This window comes from Callithrix jacchus, chromosome 13, assembly GCF_049354715.1.
Source record: "Callithrix jacchus isolate 240 chromosome 13, calJac240_pri, whole genome shotgun sequence".
NCBI lineage: Eukaryota > Metazoa > Chordata > Mammalia > Primates > Cebidae > Callithrix > Callithrix jacchus.
In genome coordinates, this window is record NC_133514.1 from 40,488,778 (window position 1) to 40,516,053 (window position 27,276).

Below are 27,276 nucleotides of genomic sequence, written 5' to 3' on the forward strand. Positions count from 1 at the left end.
TTAATCAGATTGTCTTTTTTGATGTTCAATTTTATTGTTCTTTAAATATCCTAAAGGCAAGATGGCAAATATTTTCTCCTACTCTGTACTTTGTTTTACTTACTTTTTTGGTTGAATTGTATGTTTAATTGTATTTGACATACAAAATCAACTTTGAAACACCAAGATGGGAGGATCACTTGAGCTCAGGAGGTCAAAACCTACCTAGGAAACATAGCAAGAACTTGTCTCTAAAATAAATAATAATATTTTTAAAAATTAGCCAGTTGTGGTGGCACATAATTGTAGTCCAAGCTACTTGGGAGGCTGAAGCAAGAGGATCTCTTGAGCTCAGGAGATTGAGGCTTTCACACCACTGCACTCCAGTCTGGTCAACAGAGCAAGACCCTGTTTGAAATAAATAAATAAATAAACAATAAGTTGATGAGTTTAGAGATAATTATACATCTGTGAAATGATCACTACCTTCCATGTCATAAGCTATTTATAACTTCCAAAAAGTTTTCCCAATCTTTTATTTATTTACTTACTTATTATTGTTACCTTTCTCATAGAAGCATTTAACATATGGCCTACCCCTAGGAATTGCTTAAGTGTATAATACGTTATTGTTAACTATATAAACTGTGACATACACTCAATCTCTAGGAATTACTTATCTCAGATAACCAAAGTGTTTTAACTTTTGATTAATATCTCCTGATATCTCCCTCCCCTCAGTCCCTAGTAACTACCATTCCACTCTCTGCTCTGTAAGTTTTTTATTTAAGATTTATCATATAGACAGTATCATGTAGCATTTGTTTTTCTGTGCTTGGCTTGTTTCATTTAGCCTATTTTTCTCCAGGTTCATCCATGTTGTTGCAAGTGGCAAGAATTTATTTTTTAAGGCTATATGATAGTCCATTGGATGCATATACCACATTTTCTTTATCCATTCATCTATTGATGGACATTTAGATTAGATTGCTTCCATGATTTAGCTATTGTGAAAAATTCTACATTGAAGAGGAGAGTGTGGATATCTCTTTGGAATCCTATTCTTTAGGCTGTTTACTCAGTAGTGGAATTGGTGGATCATATGGAATTTCTATTTTCAGATTTTGAGAAGCTTATATACTGCTTCCTATAGTGGCTATATGAATTTACATTTCCACCAACAGAGTACAAGCGTTTCTGTTGGTTAATATTAGGTGTCATCTTAATTTGTATCAAAAAACACCTAGATTGTGGTAAAGTATTGTTTCTGAGTGTGTCTTTGAGCATGTTGCCTGATGAGATTAACATTTGACTCAGTTGACTGGGAGTGGAAGATCTACCCTCAATGTGGGTAACAGCCTGACTAGAACAAAGCAGAAGGAAGAAGGTAGGATAAGCTGGCTCGCTGAGTCTTATAGCCTTCATCTTTCTCACATGCTGAATACTTCCTTCCAATCTCTGCCCATTACCTAGTTCCAAAGTTACTTGCACATTTTCAGGTATCTTTATAGTAATGCTCCACTTCTCTGGTACCAATTTCTGTATTGGTCTATTCTCACATTGGTATAAAGAACTAACTGAGACTGGGTAATTTATGAAGAAAATCGGTTTAATTGACTCACAATTCCACAGAATGTACAGGAGGCCTGGCTAGGGAAGCCTCAGGAAACTTACCATCATGGTGAAAACCAAAGGGGAGGAAGATCCAAGATGGCGGTTTAGGAGCAGCTCAGGATTGCAGCCCCCAGTGAAAGTGCAGAAAGCCCCCAGTGAGGCCGCATTTCCAGATGCATCTTTATCGCCCACAGACCAGGAGATTCCCATGTGGAGGAGCCCCATGGGTAACCAGCGTGGCTATTTTGGCCGGCGCAGTTATTTTACCAGCCTCCCAGCATGGCAGTTCTCTGTACAAAATACAGTGGTCTGGTTGGCCTGTTAAGCTGGGGATTGGAGCTCCAGGAAGGCAGTCGCCCATTCATCTGATTAAACAGGGGACAGAAACAGGGAGCCAGGCCAGGAGATTCCCGGGCAGTGCCTTTGTTTCAGCTGGGGCAGTGGGTTGCCACAAGGGAAATCACACAGATCCTGGTGCCTTTTCAGCAGGCGACTGGAACACCTGCGAGAGAGTCAACTATTTAACTTTAAAAAAAAAAAGGCTCTCAGGCAGGGAGCCAGTTGATCAGGCTCAGCAGGTTCCACACCCGCCCCCCACCAAAAAAAACAGCGATTGGAAACACCATGGGTTGAGAGTTTCATGGCAAGCACAGCTAAACCCAGGACAATCCAGCTCTGTGGGGGAGGGGTGTCCACAATTACCAAAGCACTCCACCCCTATGGAGGTAGTCCACCATTGCTGAGGTAGTCCACCATTGCTGAGGTAACCCGCGACTACAGAGAGAGTCCCCCATTATAGAGGTGCGTCACCATTGCTAAGGCAGTTCTAACCACATCCATATAAACAGGACTGCAGAGAAGTTCACATGGCAGCAAGGCAGAGCTCACAGCAGCTCAGCAAAGCCTCTGCAGGCAGACAGTGAATAGGATACCTCTATGCTGGGCAGGGCAGCCCTGAAAAAAAAGGTAGCAGCACAATAAAAACGCATAAATAAAGCCCTAACTTCCCAAGACAGAGCACCTGGGGGAAAAAAGGGGGTTTATGAGTTCTGCTGCAGCAGACTTAAACATACCTGTGCAGCAGCTCTGAACAATGGTGCTCACAGCTCAGCACTTGAGCTCCTATAAAGGACAGACTGTCTCCTCAAGCAGCTCCCTGACCCCTGTGTATCCAAAGAGTCACCTCACAAAGGACTGATCAGACTGACATTTGGCTAGGATCATTCTGGGACAAAGATAGCAGAAGAAGAAACTGGTAGCAACCCTTAGTGTTCTGCAGCTGCTGCAGGTGATCCCCAGGCAAGCAGACCCTAGAGTGGACCTCAGCAGTCCTACAGCAGAGGAGCCAGACTGTTAGAAGGAAAACTAAGAAACAGAAATAACTTCGTCATCAACAAACTGGACATCCACTTAAGAGACCCACTCTGAAAATCAGCAACTACAAAGATAAATCCAAAAAGATGGGAAGAAACCAGCTCAAAAAGGAGGAAAACACCCAAAACCAGAACACCTCTCTTCCTACAAAAGATCACAACTCCTCACCAGCAAGGGAACAAGGCTGGATGGAGAATGAGTGTGATGAAATGACAGAATCAGACTTCAGAAGGTGGGTAATGAGAAACTTCTGTGAGTTAAAAGAACATGTTCTAATCCAATGCAAAGAAACTAAGAACCTTGATAAAAGATTTGATGAAATACTAATGAGAATGGACAACTTAGAGAGGAATATAAATGAATTGATGGAGCTGAAAAACACAACATGAGAACTTTGTAAAGCATGCACAAGTTTCAACAGCCGAATTGACTAAGCAGAAGAAAGGATATCAGAGGCCAAGGATCAATTCAATGAAATAAAACAAGAAGGAAAGATTAGAGAAAAAAAGCGTAAAAAGGAATGAAGAAAGTCTCCAAGAAATATGGGACTATGTGAAAAGACCTAATCTACGTTTGATAGGTGTACCAGAATGTGATAAAGAGAATGAATCCAAGCTGGAAAATACTCCTCAGGATATTATCCAGAAAAACTTTCCCAAGCTAGCAAGGCAGGCCAATATTCAAGTCCAGGAAATACAGAGAACACCACAAAGATATTCCGCAAGAAGAGCAACCCAAGGCACATAATCATCAGATTCACCAGGGTTGAAATGAAGGAGAAAATGCTAAGGGCAGCCAGAGAGAAAGGTCAGGTTACCCACAAAGGGAAGCCCATCAGACTCACAGAAGATCTCTCAGCAGAAACCCTACAAGCCAGAAGAGAGTGGGGGCTGATATTCAACATCCTTAAAGAAAATAACTTTCAACCAGAATTTCATATCCAGCCAAACAAAGCTTCATAAGTGAAGGAAAAATGAAATCCTTTGTGAACAAGCAAGTACTCAGAGATTTTGTCACCACCAGGCCTGCTTTACAAGGGCTCCTGAAAGAGGCACTACACATAGAAAGGAACAACCAGTACCAGCCACTCCAAAAACATACCAAATGGTAAACAGCATAAACACAATGAAGAATCTGCATCAACTAATGGGCAAAACAGCAAGCTAGCATCAAAATGGCAGTATCAAATTCACACATAACAATATTAACCCTAAATGTAAATAAACTAAATGTACCAATCAAAAGACACAGACTGGCAAATTGAATAAAAAGCCAAAATCCATTGGTGTGCTGTATCCAGAAAACCCATTTCACATGCAAGGATACACAAAGGTTCAAAATAAAGGGACAGAGGAAGATTTACCAAGCAAATGGAGAGCAAAAAAAAGCAGGAGTTGCAATTCTCGTCTCTGATAAAATAGAATTTAAAGCAACAAAGATCAAAAGAGACAAAGGAGGACATTACATAATGGTAAAAGGATCGATACAACAAGAAGAGCTAACTATCCTAAATATATACACACCCAATACAGGAGCATCCAGATACATAAGGCAAGTTCTTAATGACTTACAAAGAGACTTAGACTCCTACACAATAATAGTGGGAGACTTTAACACCCCATTGTCAATATTAGACAGATCAATGAGACAGAAAATTAATCAGGATATCCAGAACTTGAACTCAGACCTGGAACAAGCAAACCTAATAGACATTTACGGGATTCTCCATCCCAAATCCACAGAATATATATTCTTCTAAGCACCACATCACACCTACTGTGAAACTGACCACATAATTGGAAGTAAATCACTCCTCAGCAAATGCAAAAGAACAGAAATCATAACAAACAGTCTCTCAGACCACAGAGCAATCAAGTTAGAACTCAGAATTCAGAAACTAACTCAGAACTGCACAGCTTCATGGAAACTGAACAACTGGCTCTTGAATGTTGACTGGATAAACATTGAAATGAAGGCAGAAATAAAGATGTTCTTCAAAACCAACAAGAACGAAGGCACAACATACCAGAATCTCTGAGACACATTTAAAGCAGTCTCTAGAGGAAAGTATATAGCAATAAGTGCCCATATGAGGAGAATGGAGAGATCCAAAATTGACACCCTATCGTCAAAATTGAAAGAGCTAGGGGAGCAAGATCAAAAAAGCTCAAAACCTAGCAGAAGACAAGAAATAACTAAGATCAGAGCAGAACTGAAGGACGTAGAGACACAAAAACGCTTCAAAAAATCAATAAATTCAGGAGCTGATTTTTCAAAAGATCAACAGAATAGACCACTAGCCAGATTAAAAAAAAGAAAAGCGAGAATAACCAAACAATGCAATAAAAAACGATAAAGGGGATATCACCACAGATTCCACTGAAATTCAAACCATTATCAGAGATTATTACAAACAACCCTATGCACATAAACTAGTAAACCTGGAAGAAATGGATAAATTCCTGGAAACTTGCCTCCTCCCAAGCCTAAACCAGGAAGAAGTCAAAACCCTGAATAGACCAGTAAAAAGGTCTGAAGTTGAGGCAGCAATTAAGAGCCTACCACACAAAAAAAGCCCAGGTCCATATGGGTTCACAGCCGAATTCTACCAGACACACAAAGAGGAGCTGGTACCATTCCCTCTGAAACTATTCCAAATAATCCAAAAAGAGGGAATCCTTCCCAAATCATTTAATGAGACCAATAAATGTAATACACTACATAAACAGAACCACAGACAAAAACGACGTGATTATTTCAATTGATGCAGAGAAGGCATTTGACAAAATTTAACCGCCCTTTATGCTAAAAACCCTCAATAAACTCGGTATCGATGGAACATATCTCAAAGTAATAAAAGCTATTTATGACAAACCAACAGCCAATATTATACTGAGTGGGCAAAAACTGGAAGCATTCCCTTTGAAATCTGGCACTAGACAAGGATGCCCTCTCTCACCACTCCTATTCAATATAGTACTGGAAGTTCTAGCCAGAGCAATCAGGCAAGGAAAAGAAAGAGAGTGTATTCAAATAGGAAAGGAGGAAGCCAAATTGTCTCTATTTGCAGACGACATGATTGTATATCTAGAAGATCCCATCGTCTCAGCCCAAAATCTCCTGAACCTGATAAGCAACTTCAGCAAAGTCTCAGGATATAAAATCAATGTGCAAAAATCACAAGCATTTCTATACACCAATAACAGACTTAAAGAGAGCCGCATCAAGAACGAACTGCCATTCACAACTGCTACAAAGAGAATAAAATACCTAGGAATACAACTAACAAGAAATGTGAAGAACCTCTTCAAGGAGAACTACAAACCACTGCTCAATAAAATAAGCGAGGACACAAACAGATGGAGAAATATTCCATGTTCATGCTTAGGAAGAATCAATATATGAAAATGGCCATGCTGCCCAAAGTAATTTATAGATTCAATGTTATCCCCATCAAGCTACCAATGACCTTCTTCACAGAACTGGAAAAAACCACCTTAAACTTCACATGGAACCAAAAGAGATCCCACATAGCCAAGTCAATTCTAAGCAAAAAGAATACAGCAGGAGGCATCACACGACTGGACTTCAAACTATACTACAAGACTACCGCAATCAAAACAGCACGGTACTGGTACCAAAACAGAGATATAGACCAATGGAACAGAACAGAGGCATCAGAGGCAACACAACATATCTACAACCATCTGATCTTGGACAAACCTGACAAAAACAAGCAATGGAAAAAGGATTTGCTGTTTAATAAATGGTGTTGGGAAAACTGGCTAGCCATGTGCAGAAAGCAGAAACTGGACCCCTTCCTGACACCTTACACTAAAATTACTCCAGATGGATTAAAGACTTAAACATAAGACCTAACACCATAAAAACCCTAGAAGAAAATCTAGGCAAAAGCATTCAGGACATAGGAGTAGGCAAGGACTTCATGACCAAAACACCAAAAGCATTGGCAACAAAAGCCAAAATAGACAAATGGGACCTAATCAAACTCCACAGCTTATGCACGGCAAAAGAAACAGTCATTAGAGTGAATCAGCAATCAACAGAATGGGAAAAAAATTTTGCAGTCTACCTATCTGACAAAGGGCTGTTATCCAGAATTTACAAAGAACTAAAACAGATTTACACGAAAAAAACAAACAAGCTCATTCAAAAGTGGGTAAAGGATATGAACAGACACTTTACAAAAGGAGACACACATGAGGCCAACAAACATATGAAAAAATGCTCATCATCACTGGTCCTTAGAGAAATGCAAATCTAAACTACATTGAGATACCACCTCACACCAGATAGAATGGCAATCATTAAAAAATCTGGAGACAACAGATGCTGGAGAGGATGTGGAAAAATAGGAACAGTTTTACACTGCTGGTGGGAGTGTAAATTAGTTCAACCATTGTGGAAGACAGTGTGGCAATTCCTCAAGGACCTAGAAATAGAAATTCCATTTGACCCAGCAATCCCATTACTGGGTATCTAGCCAAAGGATTACAAATTGTTCTACTATAAGGACATATGCACACGAATGTTCATTGCAGCACTGTTTACAGTAGCAAAGACCTGGAACCCACCCAAATGTACATCGATGATAGACTGGACAAGGAAAATGTGGCACATATACACCATGGAATATTATGCAGCCATCAAAAACAATGAGTTCATGTCCTTTGTAGGGACATGAATGAGCCTGGAGACCATCATTCTCAGCAAACTGACACAAGAACAGAAAATGGAATACCACATGTTCTCACTCATAGGTGGATGTTGAACAATGAGAACACATGGAAACAGGGAGGGGAGCACTACACACTGGGGTCTGTTGAGGAGAATAGGGGAGGGACAGGGAGGTGGGGGGAGTGGGGAGTTGGGGAGAGATAGCATGGGGAGAAATGCCAGATATAGGTGAAGGGGAGGAAGGCAGCAAATCACACTGCCACATGTGTACCTATGCAACTATCTTGCATGTTCTTCACATGTACCACAAAACCTAAAATGCAATAAAAAAAAGAGTTTAAAAAAAGGAAACCAAAGGGGAAGTAAGCACATCTCCACATGGCTGGAGAGAGAGAGAGAGATGGTGGGGGCGAGAGAGAGAGAAGAGAAGAGAGAGGTGAAAGAAAAAGGAAGTGCTACACACATTCAAACAACCAGATCTCATGAGAACTCACTGTCACACTATCATAAGAATAGCAAAGGGTAAATCTGCCCCCATGACTCAATCACCTCCCATCAGGTCCCTCCTCCACCACTGGGTATTACAATTCAACATGAGATTTTGGTGGGGACACAGAGCCAAATCATATCAGTTCCCTTTTCTCCACATCTTCTTTAACTCCTATTATCTCTAGTTTTTTGATAATAGCTATGCTTACAGGTATGAGGTGATATCCCATTGTGGTGTTAATTTGCATTTTTCTAATGATTGATTAGTGATTTTAAGTATTTTTTTCTAACATCTATTGGCAATTTTTATCTTTTTTGATAAATTTCTATTTATATACTTTGACCAATTTTTAATCAGATTGTTTTCTTACCATTCATTAGTTAGAGTTCCTCATATATTTTGGATATTAACTCCTCCTCAGACATATGGTTTTCAAAAATTTTCTCTCATTTCATAAGTTGTCTGGTCTGTCAAGTGTGTCTTTGACTGCACAGAAGATTTTGTTTGATATAATCCCATTTGTCTATTTTTGCTTTTGTTGCCTTTTCAATTCATATTTCCAAAATCATGGTCAAACCAATGTCATGGAGCTTTCCCCCTGTTTTCTTGTATTAATTTTACAATCAAGTTTTATAGGTTTTTTAAACCATTTTGTGTCAATATTTGTATGATGTGAGATAAAGGTCTAATTTCATGCTTCTACATATAATATCCATGGATATTGACTATAATATCAAATTTTCTTAACCAGTTTTTGAAGAGACTGCCATTTTCATGTTGTGTGTGTTCTTGGCATATTTTTCTGAAATCCATTGACTCTACATGTGTGAATTTATTTCTGGGCTCTCTATTCTGTCCCATTGTCCATATATTTGTTTTCATCCCAGTACCCATTTTGCATACTATCAATTTGTAGTATAAAGTCAGATATTGTAGTATATAGTCAGCTTTCTTATGTTTGCTCAAGAATGTTATTACTATTCAGGGTCTTTTGTTGCTTTATATAAATTTTAGATTGTTTTTCTATTTCTATGAAGAATGTCATTTGTATTTTGATACAGATTGCATTGAATCTGTAGGTTGCTTTGAATAGTATGGACCCTTAAAAATATACTTACAATCTGTGAAAATGATCTATCTTTTCATTTGTTTGTACCATGTTCAAGTTCTTTCATTGAGGTTTTATACATTTCAGTGTTCAGGTGTTTTTCCTCCTTGATTAAATTTATTCATAAGCACTTTTAAGGAGCTATTATAAACAGAATAACTTCTTTACTATTCTTTTTTAGAATATTTGTTGTTAGCGTATAGAAACACTAATAGATTTTGTATATTTATTTCAAATCCTGCAACTTTCCTCAATTTATTTATTACTTTAAATAGTTTTTTTTTTTTAACCTCTTAGGGTCTTTAAGGTATTCTATATAAAAGAACTCATCATTTGCAAACAGGGACCATTTAAATTCTTCCTTTCTAATTCAGATGCCTTTTATTTCTTTACTTTGCCTAGTATCTCTGGCTAGGACTCTTAGTACTATGTTCAATAGAAGTGGTAAGGGTAGGCATCCTTGTCTTACTCTTATCTTAAAGGAAAAGCTTTCAACTTTTCATCATTGAGTATGATGTTTAGTTGCAGACTGATCATATATAGGTTTTATTATGTTGAGGAACATTTGTTCTATACCTAACATGATTGGTGCTCCTTTCATGAAAGGATGTGGCTTCTTGTCAATTTTTTTTTCCTGCATCTTTTGAGATGTTCATATGATTTTGCCTTTCATTTTGTTAATATGAGGTATCATATTCATTGATTTGCATCAATGAACCATTCCAGGGATAAATCCCACTTCATCTTGGAGAATGATCCTGTTTTGCTTTTCTTTTTCTTTTTTTTTTTTGAGATGAAGTTTCACTCTTGTTACCCAGGCTAGAGTGCAATGGCATGATCTCAGCTCACCGCAACCTCCACCTCCTGGGTTCAGGCAATTCTCCTGCCTCAGCCTCCCGAGTAGCAGGGATTACAGGCATGTGCCATCACACCCAGCTAATTTTTTGTATTTTTAGTAGAGACAGGGTTTCACCATGTTGACCAGGATGGTCTCGATCTCTTGACCTCGTGATCCACCCGCCTTGGCCTCCCAAAGTGCTGGGATTACAGGCGTGAGCCACCACGCCCGGCCCTGTTTTGCTTTTCATGGCTTCAGTTACTTGTGCACAACTGTGGTCAAAAATATTTTTTAAAAAATCAGTAGTAAAAAATTTACACATTTTAAACTCTGCATTGCTCTCTAGCATGATGAAATCTTACATCATTCTATTCCCTCCCACCTGAGATGTGAATTGTCTCTTTGTACAGTGTATCCACACTATATATGTGACCCACCCATTAGTCACTTGATAGCTATCTCAGTTATCAGATCGACTGTCATGATATCACAGTGTTTGTGTTCACATAACCCATATTTTACTCTATTATAGTCTCAAAGCACAAGAATAGTGATGCAGACAATTCATATATGCCAAGGAGAAGCTTTAGAGCATTTTCTTTAAGTTAGAAAGTGAAAGTTTTCAGTAAGGAAAGAAAAAAGTTGTATGCTGAGGTTGTTATGGTAAGAGTGAATCTTCTATCCTTAAAATCTAAAGATGAAAAAATAAATTCATGCTAGTTTTGCTGTCATATCTCAAATTGCCACAGTTCAAGCCACAGAGTATAATAGGTGCTTAGATAAGATGAAAAAGACATTAAATTTGTAGGTGGAAGACAAACAGAAATGTGCTCTGGTTGATGGCAATTAAGCTCAGCACTGTCTGTGGTTTTGTGTATCCTCTAAAACATATCTTAGCATGTATCTCCCATGGATAACAGAAGACCAGTGTACTTGACTTTTGACAGTTGGGTTATAATATGTCTTGATGTAGTCATGTTTGCATTGAATCTGATTAGTTACCTTTCATCTTCCTGTACCCAGATATTTATATTGTTCCCCAAATTGAAAACGTTTTCTGCTATTAATTTTTTAAGTAAGATTTCTACTTCTTTGTCCTCTTTTCATCAAAACCTCCTATGACTCAAACATTTGCTCCTTTCATGCTATTTCATAATTCATAAGCTTTCTTCACTCCTTTTCATTTTTTATCTGCTCTGAATGTATATTTCCAAATAACATATTTTTCAGTTTACTAATTATTTCTCCTGCTTGATTAATTTGGCTATAGATGCTCTCTGTTGCATTTTAAAATTTCATTTATTGTAATTTTCAGCTACAGAATTTCTGCTTGATTTTTTAAAATATTTTAATTTCTGATAAATTGCTCATTTTGATCATTTATTTTTGTTTCTCTTTGTTTTGTTGAAGTTCACCGAGCTGCTTCAAATTGTTTTGAATTCTTTGTCAGGCATCTTTTTTAATCTCTATATTTTGGGGCCAGCTACTGGAAGAGTATTTTGTTCCTTTGGTAGTGTAATGTCTCTTTGTTTTATAAGGTTTCTTGTTGTTTTACATTGATGTATATGCATTTGAAAAGGCAAGAACTTATTCTGGTCTTTGGGCCTGGCATCGGTCCACTGGCATGGACCTGGTGCCTAAGTTTATGATGGCTGGTCTGGCACTGGTGCAGGCCTTAGGCCTGAATATACAGGGGCATGTCTGGGTCTTGTGTCCATGGGCTATGGCCTGAGAGCCTGGGTATGCAGAAATGATCTTGTAGCCTCAGCCCACAGGCTACAGCCTGGCATTGTGGTGTACTGGGGTAGGCCTGGATTCTTGTTCTGCTGAAGTAGTGCTAGACCCTGGTTCATCTGAAGCCTGGGGCCATGGGGGCCATCCTGTAGCCTTGGATTAGTCCAGGGCTGTGGTTACTGTTGAGCCTAGGTCCACAGGGGCTGGTCTAAAGCCTAGGATAGTGGGTGCTGGTCTAAAATACTTGAAAGTATTGTTGCTGTGTTGGAACCAGGGCTGTAAGTGCTGGCCTAGAGTCTATGTCCATTGCCACTGACCTGAAGGCTTTGCGTGCAGTGCTAGAGTGGAGATTAGGTCCACAAGGGATGACTGTGAGGTCCTGGGACCCAGATTTCAGAGTTCTGATGAAGATTACTTCACTCATGGATGGCTATCAGATCATGAAGCTGTTTTCTTGCTTTTCAAAAATATATATTCTATTTCACATTAAAGTCCATGTTCTGCTTTAAGTTAACACTTTTTTGAAGTTTAAGTTTTTTCGTTTGCTTGTTTGTTTTTTGCCTATGTATGACCATTTAGTTCAAAACCATTTATTGAAAGGCTTTTCTTTCTCCATTGAATTACTTTTGCACCACTGTCAAAGATTAATTAGGCATATTTTATGGGTCTATTTTGGGATACACATGCCCACTACAAAGGGGAGAAACAGGAAGGAAGAAAGGGTTCCAACTAAGTCCAAAATCCAATGAGGCAAAAAACATTAAATATTAGAGTTGGAGAACAATTTTTTAACACATCTTCCAGACACACTGGGGCATGAACTGGGCCCCCAAGATTCTGGGCAGCCCAGTCTCAATGGATTTGCTGGTTACAGCCCATGCCATACCTCTCACAAGTTGTAATTGTGTGTCTGAGGCACTCTTAGGCTAGAGTTGCACATCAGTGACTGAGGTTGAGGGACAGTTCTGTACTCATTGCTTAAGTAAGCATTGCCCTAGTGGGGGCTGTTTATGCTGGCCTCACTCTTGCTCCCAGTTCCACTGGGCATTGTCCTAGTATGAAAGTTCTCTGCTTGTGCTCTGAGGGTCTCTGGGGCATCCTTTTAAGTCCATCCTTTGAAGGCAGCCATGCCTCCACAGCTTATTCACTATGGGCCCTCATAGAGAAGACACCATGGAGACACCCCCAAGGTTTATAGAATGTGTGCTCCAAACGAACATCCCCTTGGGCCTCATCCCATCTGGGCCCACTGGAGCCATACCTGGTATGGTTGAGGGGCAATTTGCCAGAATGCAGAGGACAGAGACTTGAACCATCATAAGCAGTAAGTGCCAAAGTCCTGTGGGTGCATGAGGCTTCTCTTTTGACATAGATCTGCCCCTCAAGCCTTATAACTCTGATTCTGTAATGAGAGAGGCAGCACTGATCATCTCTAAAATGTCTTCAGGGTCATTCTTACATTGACTTGGGGAATATCACCTGGTTTCCAAACTTTCTTAATCTCTTTTTCTTTTTCTTTTTTTTTTTGAGATGGAGTTTTGCTCTTGGTACCCAGGCTGGAGTGCAATGGCACGATCTCAGCTCATCACAACCTCCGCCTCCTGGGTTCAGGCAATTCTCCTGCCTCAGCCTCCTGAGTAGCTGGGATTACAGGCACATGCCACTGTGCCCAGCTAATTTTCTGTATTTTTAGTAGAGATGGTGTTTCACCATGTTGACCAGGATGGTCTCGATCTCTTGACCTTGTGATCCACCCGCCTCTGCCTCCCAAAGCTTAATCTCTTTTTCAAAATTTGGCTTGGTCATATCCTTGGTGTTCTCTCTTGAATGTGCTTTTTCATTCTTTATAACATGGCTGGGCTAAGAATTTTTCAAATCTTTTAGTTTTGCTTTACTTTTCATTATAAATTCTGTGTTTTTTTATTTTTATTTGTAAATAAATATTTATTTATTTCATCTCACAGTTTAAAGTGATTTTTTTAAAAAAGCATGATGCACCCTTGACCAAATTCCACCTTCCAAAAAACACTAGGACACAAACACAATTTAGCCATGTTCTTTGTCACTTTATAACAAAGATCATCTTTCCCTTTATTTCCAGTACTTTGGTATTCATTTCAGTTGAGCTCTCATCAAAATGGCTTTCACCATCCATTTTCCTACTAATACCCTGATCACAGCCAGTTAAGTAACTTGCAAGAATACTGAGGCTCTTTTCATAGCTTTCCTCTTCTTCTGAGCCCTCACCTGAATCATCCTTAATTCTCCACTGACAGCAATGTAGGCTTTTTCTAGTATGCACTTCCAAACCTTTCAGCCTTCACTCATTAGTGAGTTCCAAAGCCACTTCCACATCTTTAGGTATTTGTTACAGCATCATTACACCTCCCAGTACTAATTTCTGCCTTAGTGCATTCATGCTGCTATAATGAAATACCTGAGACTGGGTAATTTATAAACAACAGGGATACACTGCTTAACAGTTTTTGACGCTGGGAAGTCTAAGATCAAAGTGCCAGTAGATTTAGTTCCTGGTTAGAACTCGTTCTCTGCTTTCAAGTTGGTATCTGGCCATGTCCTCACATGACAGAAAGGGTGAACAAGCTCCCTTGGACCTCTTTTATTAAGTCACTAAATCCATTCATGGGGGTTAGTGACCTAATCACCTTCTAAGGGCTGCACCTTTTAATATAATTGCACTGGAGATTAGGTTTCCACAGGTGAATTTTGGGGAACACAAACATTCTGACCACAGCCTGCTAATATCTTGGTTAAAGTATTTCCTTTTCATTTCTATAATGACTATAGCTTATCTCTTTTCTTCTTAAATGATTACAATTTCTGACATTAAAAAAATTAAGAAAAATTATTTTCAGACTCTTAGATATTTTTTATTCATTATTTGCTTTTAAGAAATGCAGCCGGGCGCAGTGGCTCAAGCCTGTAATCCCAGCACTTTGGGAGGCCGAGGCGGGTGGATCACGAGGTCAAGAGATTGAGACCATCCTGGTCAACATGGTGAAACCCCGTCTCTACTAAAAATACAAAAAATTAGCTGGGCATGGTGGCGCATGCCTGTAATCCCAGCTACTCAGAGGCTGAGGCAGGAGAATTGCCTGAACCCAGGAGGCGGAGGTTGCGGTGACCCAAGATCACGCCATTGCACTCCAGCCTGGGTACCAAGAGCGAAACTCCATCTCAAAAGAAAAAAAAAGAAATGCACAGAAATCAGAACTGTGTGCAACTAGAAATTTCTTTGTTGAACTATGTTACTGCCCATCACTTGCAGTGTATTATGTGATTAAAAGCATGTTTCCGTGACTTTCTTCGGTGCATATTCGTATTGAGTCAACAGATATAGGGGCAATTTATTAAACATTAGCTAAGAATGCCTTCATCACAGGATGTTGACCACATTGATTTTTTAAAACAGATTCCTATTTTTTTTACTTGAAGTATCTTCCATCCAGCTAGACTTCCAGAGTGGATTGCAGAAATACAGATATTAAATGAAATATGTTCAGTTATAACATTAGTATACATTTTAATATAAAACTATTTTTCACATGTCCATGTGGTCTTTTGTGCATATATATAGAAAGTTCTTGTGCTGCTTAGAATAGGATAGAAAATCTCAAAAACATTAAAAATATGTCCATACAATATTCATATAAATTTAGAAGCATACTAAAGTGGCCATGAAGGGTACTTTATTCTGTTTCCTAAAATTATTTACAATGCATAATTTATTTTCTTATTTTTATCAGCAATGTATAACTTTAAATCAAGTCTATGATCCAGTGAGAAATGGTAGTTAAGAATACATCAATTGATTCCTTATCATCTCCCTTCCTCATACATACACTTGTCTAAATTAGACAATTTTATTCTGTTGTGTTGTATTTTAGGTTCAGGAGGTATAGGTGCAGGTTTCTTACGTGGATGAATTATATGTCACTGAGGCTTGGTGTACAAATGATTCCATCACCAAGATACTAAGCATAGTACCCAATAAGTAGCCTCCCAACCCAGGCTCCCTTCCCCATCTTTTCCTTTCAAGCAGTACCAGTATTTATTGTTCCATTTTTTTTCCTGCTATGTATATTCAATGTTTAGCTCCCACTTATAAGTGAGAACATGAAATATTTGGGGTTTTTGTTCCTGCATCAGCTTGCTTAGGATAATATCCTCCAGTTGCATCCATGAAAAGAATGAAATAATACAAAGGACATTATTTCATTCTTTTTGTATGGCTGTATAGTATTCCATGATGTGTGTGTACCCTATTTTCTTTATCCAGCTCACCATTAATGGGCATCTTCACTGATTCATGTCTTTGCTATTGTGAATAGTGGTGTAATAAACATATAAATACATGTGTCTTTTTGGTAGAAGGACTTACTTTTCTTTGGATGTATATCAAAGAAATATATATTGCTGGGTCAAATTGTAGCTCTGTTTTAAGTTCATGGTGAAATCTCCAAAGTGCTTTCCACAACAGCTGAACTAATTTATATTTCCACCAGCAGTTTATAAGTGTTGCCTTTTCTCAGCAACCTCACTGTCCTCCTATTTCTGAACTTTAACTGGTATGAGATGACATCTCATTGTGGTTTTCATTAGCAATTTTTTCTTTTTTTACTTTTATTTTAAGTTCAGGGGTACATGTAAAGGTTTGTTACGTAGCTAAACTTGTGTTATGGGAGCTGTTGTAGAGATTATTTTGTCACCCAGGTATTAATCCTAGTACTTATTATTTTTTTCTGAACTTCTCCCTCTTCCCAACTTCCACACTAACAAAGGTCCCAACTGTGTGTTTTTCCCCTCTATGTGCCCATGTGTTCTCATTATTCAGCTCCCACTTATAAGTGACAACATGCAGTATTTAGTTTTTGTTCCTGCATTAGTTCACTAAGGATAATGACATCCAGCTCCATCCATGTCCCTGCAGAAGACATGACTTCATTTTTTTATGTCTGCATAGTATTCCATAGTGTATATGTAGCACATTTTCTTTATCCAGTCTATCATTGATAGGCATTTAAGTTGATTCCATGTCTTTGTTATTGTGAAGAGTACTGCAATGAACATACCTGCGCATGTGCCTTTATGCTGGACCGATTTGTATTCCTTCAGGTATACACCCAGTAATGGGGTAGCGCTGTCTTTAGAACTTGGAGGAATCACCATACTGTCTTCCACAATTACTGAACTAATTTACACTCCCACCAATAGTGTATAAGCATTCCTTTTTCTCCACAACCTTGTCAGCATCTGTTATCTTTTGACATTTTAGTAATAGCCTTTCTGACTGGTATGAGATGGTATCTCACTTTGGTTTTGATTTGCATTTTCTTAATGATCGATGATGTTGAGCTTTTTTCCCCATGTTTGTTGGCCTCATGTATGACTTCTTTGGAAAGTATCTGTTCATGTTCTTTGCCCAGTTTATAATGGTTTTTTGTTTAATTTTTTTTCTTGTAAACTTTAAGTTCCTTATAGATGCTGGTTATTAGACTTTTGTCAGATATATAGTTTGCAAATATTTTCTCCCACTCTGTAGGTTGTCTGTTTAACTTCGTTTGGTTTCTTTTGCTGTGCAGATGTTCTTTAGTTAAATTAGATCCCACTTGTCAATTTTTGCTTTTGTTGCAATTGCTTTTGGCATCTGCATCATGAAAGCTTTACCTGTGTTTATGTCCTGAATGGTATTGCCAGGGTTTTTATATTTTTGGGTTTTACGTTTAAGACTTTAATCCATTTTAAGTTAATTTCTGAATGTAGTGTAAGGAAGGGGTCCAGTTTCAATATTCTGCATATGGCTAGCCATTTATCCAGGCATCATTTATTGAATAGAGTATGCTTTCCACACTGGTTGTTTTTGTCAGGTTTGTAAAATATTAGATTGTTGTAAATGTGTGGTCTTGTTTCTGGGTTCTCTGTTCTGTTACTTTGGCCTCTGTGTTTGTTTTTGGACCCGTACCATGCAGTTTTGGTTACTGCATTCCTGCAGGATAGTTGGAAGTCAGGCAGTGTGATGCCTCCAGCTTTGTTCTCTTTGCATAGGATTGCAGTGGCTTTTCAGGCTCATTTTTGGTTTTATGTGAATTTTGAAATAATTTTCTTCTAATTCTGTGAAGAGTTTCAATGGTAGTTTAACGAGAGTAATATTGAACCTATTAATTGCCCAGGGCCGTGTGACCATTTTAATTATATTGTGTCTTCCTCTCCCTGAGCATGGAATGTGTTTCCATGTCATCTGTATTTCTTTGAGCAGTGTTTTGTAGTTCTCCTTATAGAGATCTTTCACCTCCCTAGTAAACTGTATTCCTAGATATGTTTTTTTATGGCAATTGTGAATGGGAGTACATTTCTGATTTGACTCTGTTGACTGTTGACTCATTTGTCTGTTTTGGTGTATTGGAACGCTAATGAATTTTGCACATTGATTTTGTATTCTGAGATTTTGCTGAAGTTGTTTATCAGCTTTAGAAGCTTTTGGGCTGAGATGATGGTCCTTTGAGGTTGAGCTTCAGTTGAACTGGAGTTGTGAAAGTGCTTTCAGATTACCGGCCATAGCACTTCATAGGAGATAGTGGAAAGTCATGGGTGTAGGTGTGCTGGTGAGTGTGGGAGTTGTGCCACAGAGGCACTCCAGCATGTGGCACCATGGGCAGGGTGCTTAGAAGGGGATTCCAGGAGCATGGCAAGTGGAAGGTGTGTGCACTCCAGTAGGGGTCATCATGGACAGAGGATGCTCTGTTGGAGGTCCCGTGGGCAGGGGGCACTCCAGCAGGTGCACTGGGAATGTCATAGGTGGGAGGTGCTACAGTGGGTGGTGCTACAGTCAGTAGGCTTAATTTGGACAATTTCATAATCTTCATATGGCATATACAATTTTCCCTTTTTTTACTGTGATAAAATATACACACATAATGTAAATTTACAATTCTACCCATTTTCAGGTGTACGATTCATTAATTACATTCATATTATTGTGCAACTGCCCCTACTGTTTATGTCCAGAACATTTTTTGTCATCAAACTGAAACTCTGTACCCATTTAAAAATAAATCCTTGTTATTCTCTCCCAACCAACCAAATGTTGGTGAGGGTGAAGAGAAAAGTGCATACTTACACACTATTGGTGGAACGCAAATTAGTTCAGCCACTGTGAAAAGAAGTTTGGAGATTTCTCAAGCAACTTAAAATAATTATCATTTGAACTAACCATCTGACTTCTGGGTATATAGTCAAAGGAAAATTATTCACTGTATCAAAAAGACACATGCATTTGTGTGTTCACTGCAGAACTATTCACAATAGCAAAGACATGGATGGAATAAACCTTAATGTCCATCAATACTAGATTAGATTTTTTTTAATGTAGTATATATACACCATGGAATACTATGCAGCCCTAAAAAAGAATAAAATCACGTCCTTTGCAGCAACATGAATAGAGCTAAAGGCAATTACCCTAAGGAAATAACACAAGAACCAGATGGTGTATATGCATCCTTATACATATATATTTAAATCATTGCTTAATGTTTTTCCTTGTTTTATATAAAATTTGTGAATCATAAAATTATTGTTTTTAATTGTTATACAAAAACTGTGCATTTACAAGGTACACTGTATATAAAAAAAGTACACTGTACTTATAAATATGTACCATTTTTATATATCAATTAATTATATGTCAATTAATGTAATTCAGTGCATGTATATAATGTATAATGTTCATACCCAGCTAACTAGCAAGCTCAGCACCTCAAACTTTTAAAATACAAAAAGTAACTCATGTTAGCAAGAATGCAGAGAAAGAGTAACTCTTACATGCTGTTTGTGAGAATCCAAATTAGTACCGCTATTATGGAAAACAATACGGTGTTTCTTCCAAAACTGAAAATAGAGCTACCATGTGATCCAGTAATCCTACTACTGGGTGTTTATTCAAAGAAAAGAAAATAAATATGTTGAAGAGATAATTACAGTCTTCTGTTTATTGTCACACTATTCACAATAACCAAACTATGGAATCAACCTAATTGCTCATTAATGGATGAAAGGATAAAAAAATGTGGTACATACACACAAAAGAATCATTATTTAGCGACAAACAAATGAATTCACGTTATTTGCGGAACATGGATGAACCTCGAGACCATTGGGTTAACTGAAATAAACCAAGCACGGAGAAATAAATACCATATATTCCTATTCCTACATGGAAGCTAAAAATCGTTCCTTTTAATTTTTAAGCAATGATTTGGAGTTTTTAATTGTACAAGTCTTCTTCGTTGTTAATTTTATTTCTAAGTTTTTTATTGTATTTTTTCTTTTCTCTTACAATTTGGATATCTTTTTATTTTTTGCTAAATTGCTCTGGCTAGAACATCTGATATTTGCTCAATATGAGGGACAAAAGTGGGTTGACATATGCAACGTATAATTTATAAGTTAGTTTTATGCAGATTTGAGGAAATAACTAAAAAGTAATTTTTATTTATGTTTAGTATTGTTATATTGTGAATGACTTAAACAGATTTCATGGTGACATTTTGAAATAAAAAATAAGCTTACAAAGTCAGGAAAAAGTAGAAAAACATAAATGAGGCCAAACACCACATATTCAGGTGATTATTCATGACTGTATTACCCATTTTGACACCATAAAAGTTTTACACGTAATAAAAATAAAGCTAAATGTTTTTCTTGCCATATTATTCTGATGAATATTATGACAAAGATACATGATAATTTATGAATTATATTCAAGACCTAAACACAAAATTAATTCTGTTCCAATTTTTTGAGAGGACAAATTATTAACATGTAATCAATTATTGATATCAAAACATTAGCATAATATAGAAAACTCATATGATGAATGTCTCAATTCAGTCGCAGCTATAAATATCAAAAACCAAAACTACATGTAATCCTTACATACACCATGTCAAGGCAAACACCTTCAGAGTTTTTGCTTGCAATTACTTTGTTATTTGTATATTAACGTAAATATTAATATGATTAATATTATCTTAATCATATTAATTAATAACCATATTAATATTACTAAAAAGTCTTTCAACTTAAGCATCTTTTATGCATACATATCAAATTATTAATTTTTTTCTTGTTTTATATGAGTTTTGTGAATTGTAAAATTTTTGTTTTGTTTTAGTACTGTGTAAATAAAACCTGCAGAAAAGCTCATTTAATGGGATATAACTGTAATGCCACTACAAAATGCAAAGGGAAAGGGGTAAGTCACTTTTGTATCTGAATTGCATGTTATTGTTGTGGATCACTCCAAATAAATTGAGAGTCTTATTTTAACTTGCCTAGATCAAATAGACTAATATAAAGAAAAATAACTTACCTAATTTTGACACTATGTTACATATTAAGTGAATTGCATCAGATATGTATTGAACTATAAGCACTCATAACTTCATTAGTAATATGTTTAAATAAAAACTTTTTTCCTTAAACACAAATAAATGCATTTTTACTTATATTGTGAACATACTATTTTTCTCCCACATACAGTTAATAATTAAGGTATATGAATATACAACATTTTACAAAGTATATTTAAAAACGTGTTGATATGTCAGGGAATATTTTTATTGTTCTCGTGGAGAGATTTCCAATAGGAAATGCAACTTCCTGAAAAAAGCTTTTTTATTTTTTCTTATTTGTCTATTTTGATCTGGTAATTTAAATTTGTTACTTTTATATTGAATTTCCATTTATTAAAATGTATAATGTTAGGGTTTTAAAAAATTATTTTCCTAAAAAAATATCAGTACATGCTATACTCAACATTATAAGAGTAACCTCAAATTCACCAGAATGTATCAATATTTAATTCTATCATTTCTAAATTATTTGGATTCAGAGGATATAAAATGCTACTACATTATCAGTCATTTGCTATCAGTTGTTGACAAAGAAAATAGCCACATTTTATTGTTTCATTTTTTTTCCTTTCTGTGATTATAATTTTAGCTTGAATTTTTTACTTCCTCTGTTATATTTTAGTTCTTCAACCTTATTTTTTTATAATATCTCAACACAAAGTTATACGTTGTCCATTTTTGCTACCATGTTTCATTGGGTACGCAATTGTTTTCTTAATATATTGTTATTTACATTCAGTCATTGTTTTACATCTACTTTTTAGATTTTTTTGATAAAATCTCTTACTATGAAATATTACATTCATAAAGGAAATACATAAGGTATAACTTATGTATTTATTTTAATTTATATATAAACTTGTTATATTTTGTAGTTAAAATGTTTAAAAAAAAAACTACTTACAAACATAATTATGAGTTAATAGAAATCTTACTGAATCTAGGCAAATTTATATAGACTCCAGTGACAGATCTCAATAGACAGCATTATCATTTATCATTCTAGATCAATTTTTTTTTTTTTTTTTGAGACAGAGTTTCGCTTTTGTTACCCAGGCCGGAGGGCAATGGCGCGATCTCGGCTCACCGCAACCTCCGCCTCCTGGGTTCAGGCAATTCTCCTACCTCAGCCTCCTGAGTAGCTGGAACTACAGGCACGCACCACCATGCCCAGCTAATTTTTTGTATTTTTAGTAGAGACGGGGTTTCACCATATTGACCAGGATGGTCTCAATCTGTTGACCTTGTGATCCACCCGCCTCGGCCTCCCAAAGTGCTGGGATTACAGGCTTGAGCCACCGCGCCTGGCCCATTCTAGATCAATTTTATTAGCATGTAGGTGAAATGCCATTATTCAGGAAATGTTGTCAATTATAATAGTGTTGTTCTCTTTTTATTAATGATATGCTTTTCATTGGTTGCCATAGACATTTATAATTTATTACTCTGAAAATTAGTAATCTAAGCATCAATATCAAGATGTCAAGAAAATAACAGAATATTAAATATAGAATTTTATGCAAGTTGCCATATAAGTGGCGGATATTCTTGCCTTGTCCTTATTTTGAAAAAAAAATTTCAAGACTTCACACTTTACTATGATATTTATGGAATATTTTTAATAATAATTTTCAATTTCAAATAATACTTTTATTTCTAGTCCAAGTGTTTTCTATTATGGATAAATGTTAAATTTTATCAAAGACTTTCTGAGCATTTGTTGACTTTATTATTTTCCTTTTTAATCTGTTAATGTACAAATATGTTTATTGATTTTTAAAATAGTAAACCAACTTTAATTTCCAGAATAAAACCGACCATGATCTGGTTTTTGTTCAATTTTTGAGTATTTTATTTGATATAAACATTTCTATCTCATGAATTTGATTGTTTCATATCTCATACTTAATGTTTCTGATTTTGTATCAAGGTTATGCTATTTTGATGGTGATTCTTCATGATATATTTTCTATAGTTGCTTTTAAAAAATTAGCAGACGTTTTTCAGATCAATGTTTGGTTTACATAAAAACAAGTGTCAAGTACAATGAACTACCATTTATCTTTTCCCTCTCCCTCCCTGTCTGCCCTATTATTTTACATCTTTCGTTAGAGTGTTGCACTATGATTCCTGTGCTACTATTTTTACATTATTATTAACTACAGTCTATAGTTTACATTGCATTTAACTCTCTTTGTATGTTCTGTGAGTCCTAAAAATATATGGGTCTTAAAAAGTATATGGGTCTTAAAAATATATTTCCATTATTACAGTATCATACACAATAGTTTCACTGTCCTAAGAATGCCCTGTGATCCACATATTTAGCTCTTCATCTCTTTCCATAAACTCCTAGAAACCCATGATCTTTTTACTGTCTCTTAGTAATATTTGTTAAAGAGTCCTCCATGTCTTTTCATGGCTTTTTGGCTTATTTGCTTTTATTATTGAATAATATTCCACTGTACAGATGTATTACAGTGTGTTTGATCATTCATCTATTAAAGGACAATGTGGGTTTCCTTATTTTCAGTTTTGGGCAATTGTGAATAATGTTGCTTAAACAAACACTCATTTACAGGTTTCGGTGTGGACTTAAGTTTTTCAATCAGTTGGGTAAATACCAAGGAGCATAACTACTGAATCATATAATAGCAGCATGTTTGTTCAGTTTTGTAGAAAATTATTCAATTGTCTTACAAAGTGTGTGTGCCATTTTTCATTCTCACCAACAATGAATGAAAGTTCTTGTTGCTTGGCATCCTCACCAGCATTTGGTGTTTTCAGCAATTGGTATTTTAAGCATTCTAATTATTGTTTATGGTGATTTAATGTTGTTTTAATTTGTAGGTCTCTAATGATACATGATGCTGAGCATCTTTCATTACTCTTATTTTAAATACACATATCTTCTATGATGAAGTGTCCTAATTTTTTGCCTGTTTTTTAAAAATAAATCCCCCATTATCCTCTTCCCCCAGCCCCTGGTAACCAATATTCTACTTGAGGTTTCTATGAATTGACTACTCTAGATACCTCATATAATTGGTGTTATCCAGTATTTGTCCATTTGTGTCTAGCTTCTTTCACTTAGAATGATATTTTAGAAGTTCATCCATGTTGTATAATGTAGTAAAATTGTATTATTTTTTAAGCTTCAAAATATGTCATTGTATGTATATATCACATATTGTTCATCCATCATTTGTCAATGGATGTTGAATTTGCCTCTACCTTCTGGCTGTTGTAAATAATATTACTATGAACATTGGTAAACAAATACCTGTTCTAGTCCCTGTTTTCATTTCAATCCTTTTGGGTATATACCCAGAAGAATTTCTGGAGCATATGATAATTCTATTTTCAATTTTTTTTGGAGTACCATATTCCCTGCCACAGTGTCGCCAACAATGCAAGCACAAGGGTTCCAATTTCTCTACATTCTTGCCAATATTTATTTATTTTTAATAGTAGCCATCTTAATAGTTGCAAAATGGACTATCACTGTAGTTTTTATTTCCATTTCCCAATTAGCCAGGTTGAGCCTTATTTCAATTATCGGCCATCCATATATCTCTAGAGAATTTTCTTTTCAAGTCCTTCGCAGGTTTTTAAATTGCGTTTTCTTTTTATTGCTGAGTTTTAGAATGTATATATTCTGGATACTAATTCCTTATTATATATGTGATTTGCTATTTTCTAATTCTATGTGTCTTTTCACTGTCTTAATAGTATGCTTTTGTGTACTAAAGTTTTTCATTTTGATGATGTTTATTTGTTTTTCTTTCATTGTCTAGTCTTTTGTTTAATATTAAAGAAATCATCAAATCCAATGTCATGAAGCTTTTCCCTTATGTTTATATCTAAGAATTTTAACTTTTTAACTCTTTCTTCAGTTAGATCTTTTATCCATTTTGAGTCAATGTTTGCGTATGCTTGAGATAAGATTCTAAATATACTTTTACATATGGATATACACTTCTCCCAGCATTTATTGAAGCAATTGCCATTCATCCATTGAATGGTCATGGGAGCCTTGATGGAAATAATTTGACCGCAAATGTTAGGGTTAATTTCTGGGCTTTCTATTCTTCTCCATTTGTTTATATGCCTGTCTTCATATCAAACCACATTGTTTTCATTGCTGTGGTTTTGCATTAAATTTTGTCTTCAGGGACTACAAGTTATTCAACTTCATTCTTTTTTAAAAAACTTTTAAGGCTATTTGAAATGCCTTAGGATTCCATATGAACTTTGTAATGCATTTTTTAATTTGTGCAAGAAGCATCCCTGGGATTTTGATCAAGATTGTTATGAATCTGTAAATTGGTTTGGGTTGGGTAGTACTGTCATCTTGACAATATTAAGTCTTTCAAATCATGAACATTAGATGTTTTTAAATTTCTTTATGTCTTCTTTAACTTTAGCAATGGTTTTTAATTTTGAATGTATATATCTTGTCTTGGTTTTAAGCTTGTTCTCAAGTATTCCATTCTTTCTAATAATATTGTAAATGATATTGTTTTCTCAATTTCCTTTTTGGGTTATGCGTTGCTAGCTAGTGTTTTAAAATGCAGCTCTTTTTTGTGTGTGTTGACTTTGTATCCTGCAACTTTGTTTATTTATTAGTCCAAGATGTTTATACAGGATTTTCAGGGTTCTTGACATATATTACTATATTATCTGCAAATATATTTTATGTTATTCTTTCTTTTCGATTTGGTTGTTTTTTATTTCTTTTTCTTGCCTAATTGCTTTGGCAAGACATTTGCTGCATAACACAACTTTTTGTATGTTGTGTTTTCATTTACATTTCTCAAAATATTTTCTAATTTTCCTTGTGATTTCTTCTTTGAACAATTGGTTGTTTTAAAAGGTAGTGAATTTTTTGACCTCATTTATTTTGTCTTCTATGTATTTTAAACATCAAAATACCACAATTATTGTTTTCTACAGTCTATGTTTATTTATTTGCTCTTGCCTAATCATATATTTACTCTTTCTATTTCTTGTATCCTTTCCTTTGTTTCTGTGTTTATTTCTGTTAAAATTTTTCTTCAGCCTGAAAAAAAGTATGGTGGCTAAAATTAATGTTTTTTTCTGAGAAGTATTTTTTGAATGTTTTATCTTTATATCAGTTTTCTTTCAGTAGTTTAAAAAATATAATCTATTTTATATTGACTTACATGATCTCTTCTGAGAAGTCAGATGCAATTTACTCTTGCTTCTTGAGGAACACCTGCTTTAAATGTTTTCTTTTTGACATTGGGGTTCAAATGTTTGCATATGATTTGCTACAGTGTGGCTTTCATTATACTTGGAACTCACAGAGCTACTGGATTCTACTAAGGATTATGTTTCTTCCATTTGGAAAAATTTTCAATTATTACTTAATTTTGCTTTCTCTATATTCTCTATTTAATCCTTTTGGGATTAAATTTACACCAAACTTATGGTTTTGTACTGTGTTCCAAATACAGGTTAGATTTTGTTCTGAATCTCTTGACCTTTCATTCATTGTTTTTCAATCCAGCTGTTTTAAAGCTATTTTCTTTTTTTCTTTCTTTTTTTTTTTTTTTTTTTTTGAGACAGAGTTTCACTCTTGTTACCCAGGATGGAGTGCACTGGTGTGATCTCGGCTCACCGCAACCTCCGCTTCCTGGGTTCAGGCAATTCTCCTGTCTCAGCCTCCCGAGTAGCCGGGATTACAGGCACGCACCACCATGCTCAGTTAATTTTTTGTATTTTTAGTAGAGACGGGGTTTCACCATGTTGACCAGGATGGTCTCGATCTCCTGACCTCGTGATCCACCCGCCTCGGCCTCCCAAAGTGCTGGGATTACAGGCGTGAGCCACCGCGCCCGGCCCCAAAGCTATTTTCTAGTTCTATTATTATTCTTCTGTTTCTAATTTCTTTTAAAGCCTTGTATTGTGTTCCCTATTTATTCATATTATTTTTTCATTTTTAAATTTCTTTTTAGTTTTAATCAGTTTCAATAGTGTGGGG

General features: G+C 36.1%; 1 protein-coding gene across 5 annotated transcripts in view; it reads left to right on the forward strand.

Moving 5' to 3' along the window:
• LOC100399132 (disintegrin and metalloproteinase domain-containing protein 18) overlaps positions 1–27,276 on the forward strand; it is a 134,290-nt gene that overhangs the window by 78,634 nt on the left and 28,380 nt on the right. For all 5 annotated transcript variants that reach the window (XM_054243875.2, XM_035270358.3, XM_054243877.2 and 2 more), the window contains exon 17: positions 21,029–21,109. In XM_054243875.2, the coding sequence (XP_054099850.2) occupies positions 21,029–21,109 (81 nt within the window). The remainder of the gene's footprint in view (positions 1–21,028; positions 21,110–27,276) is intronic.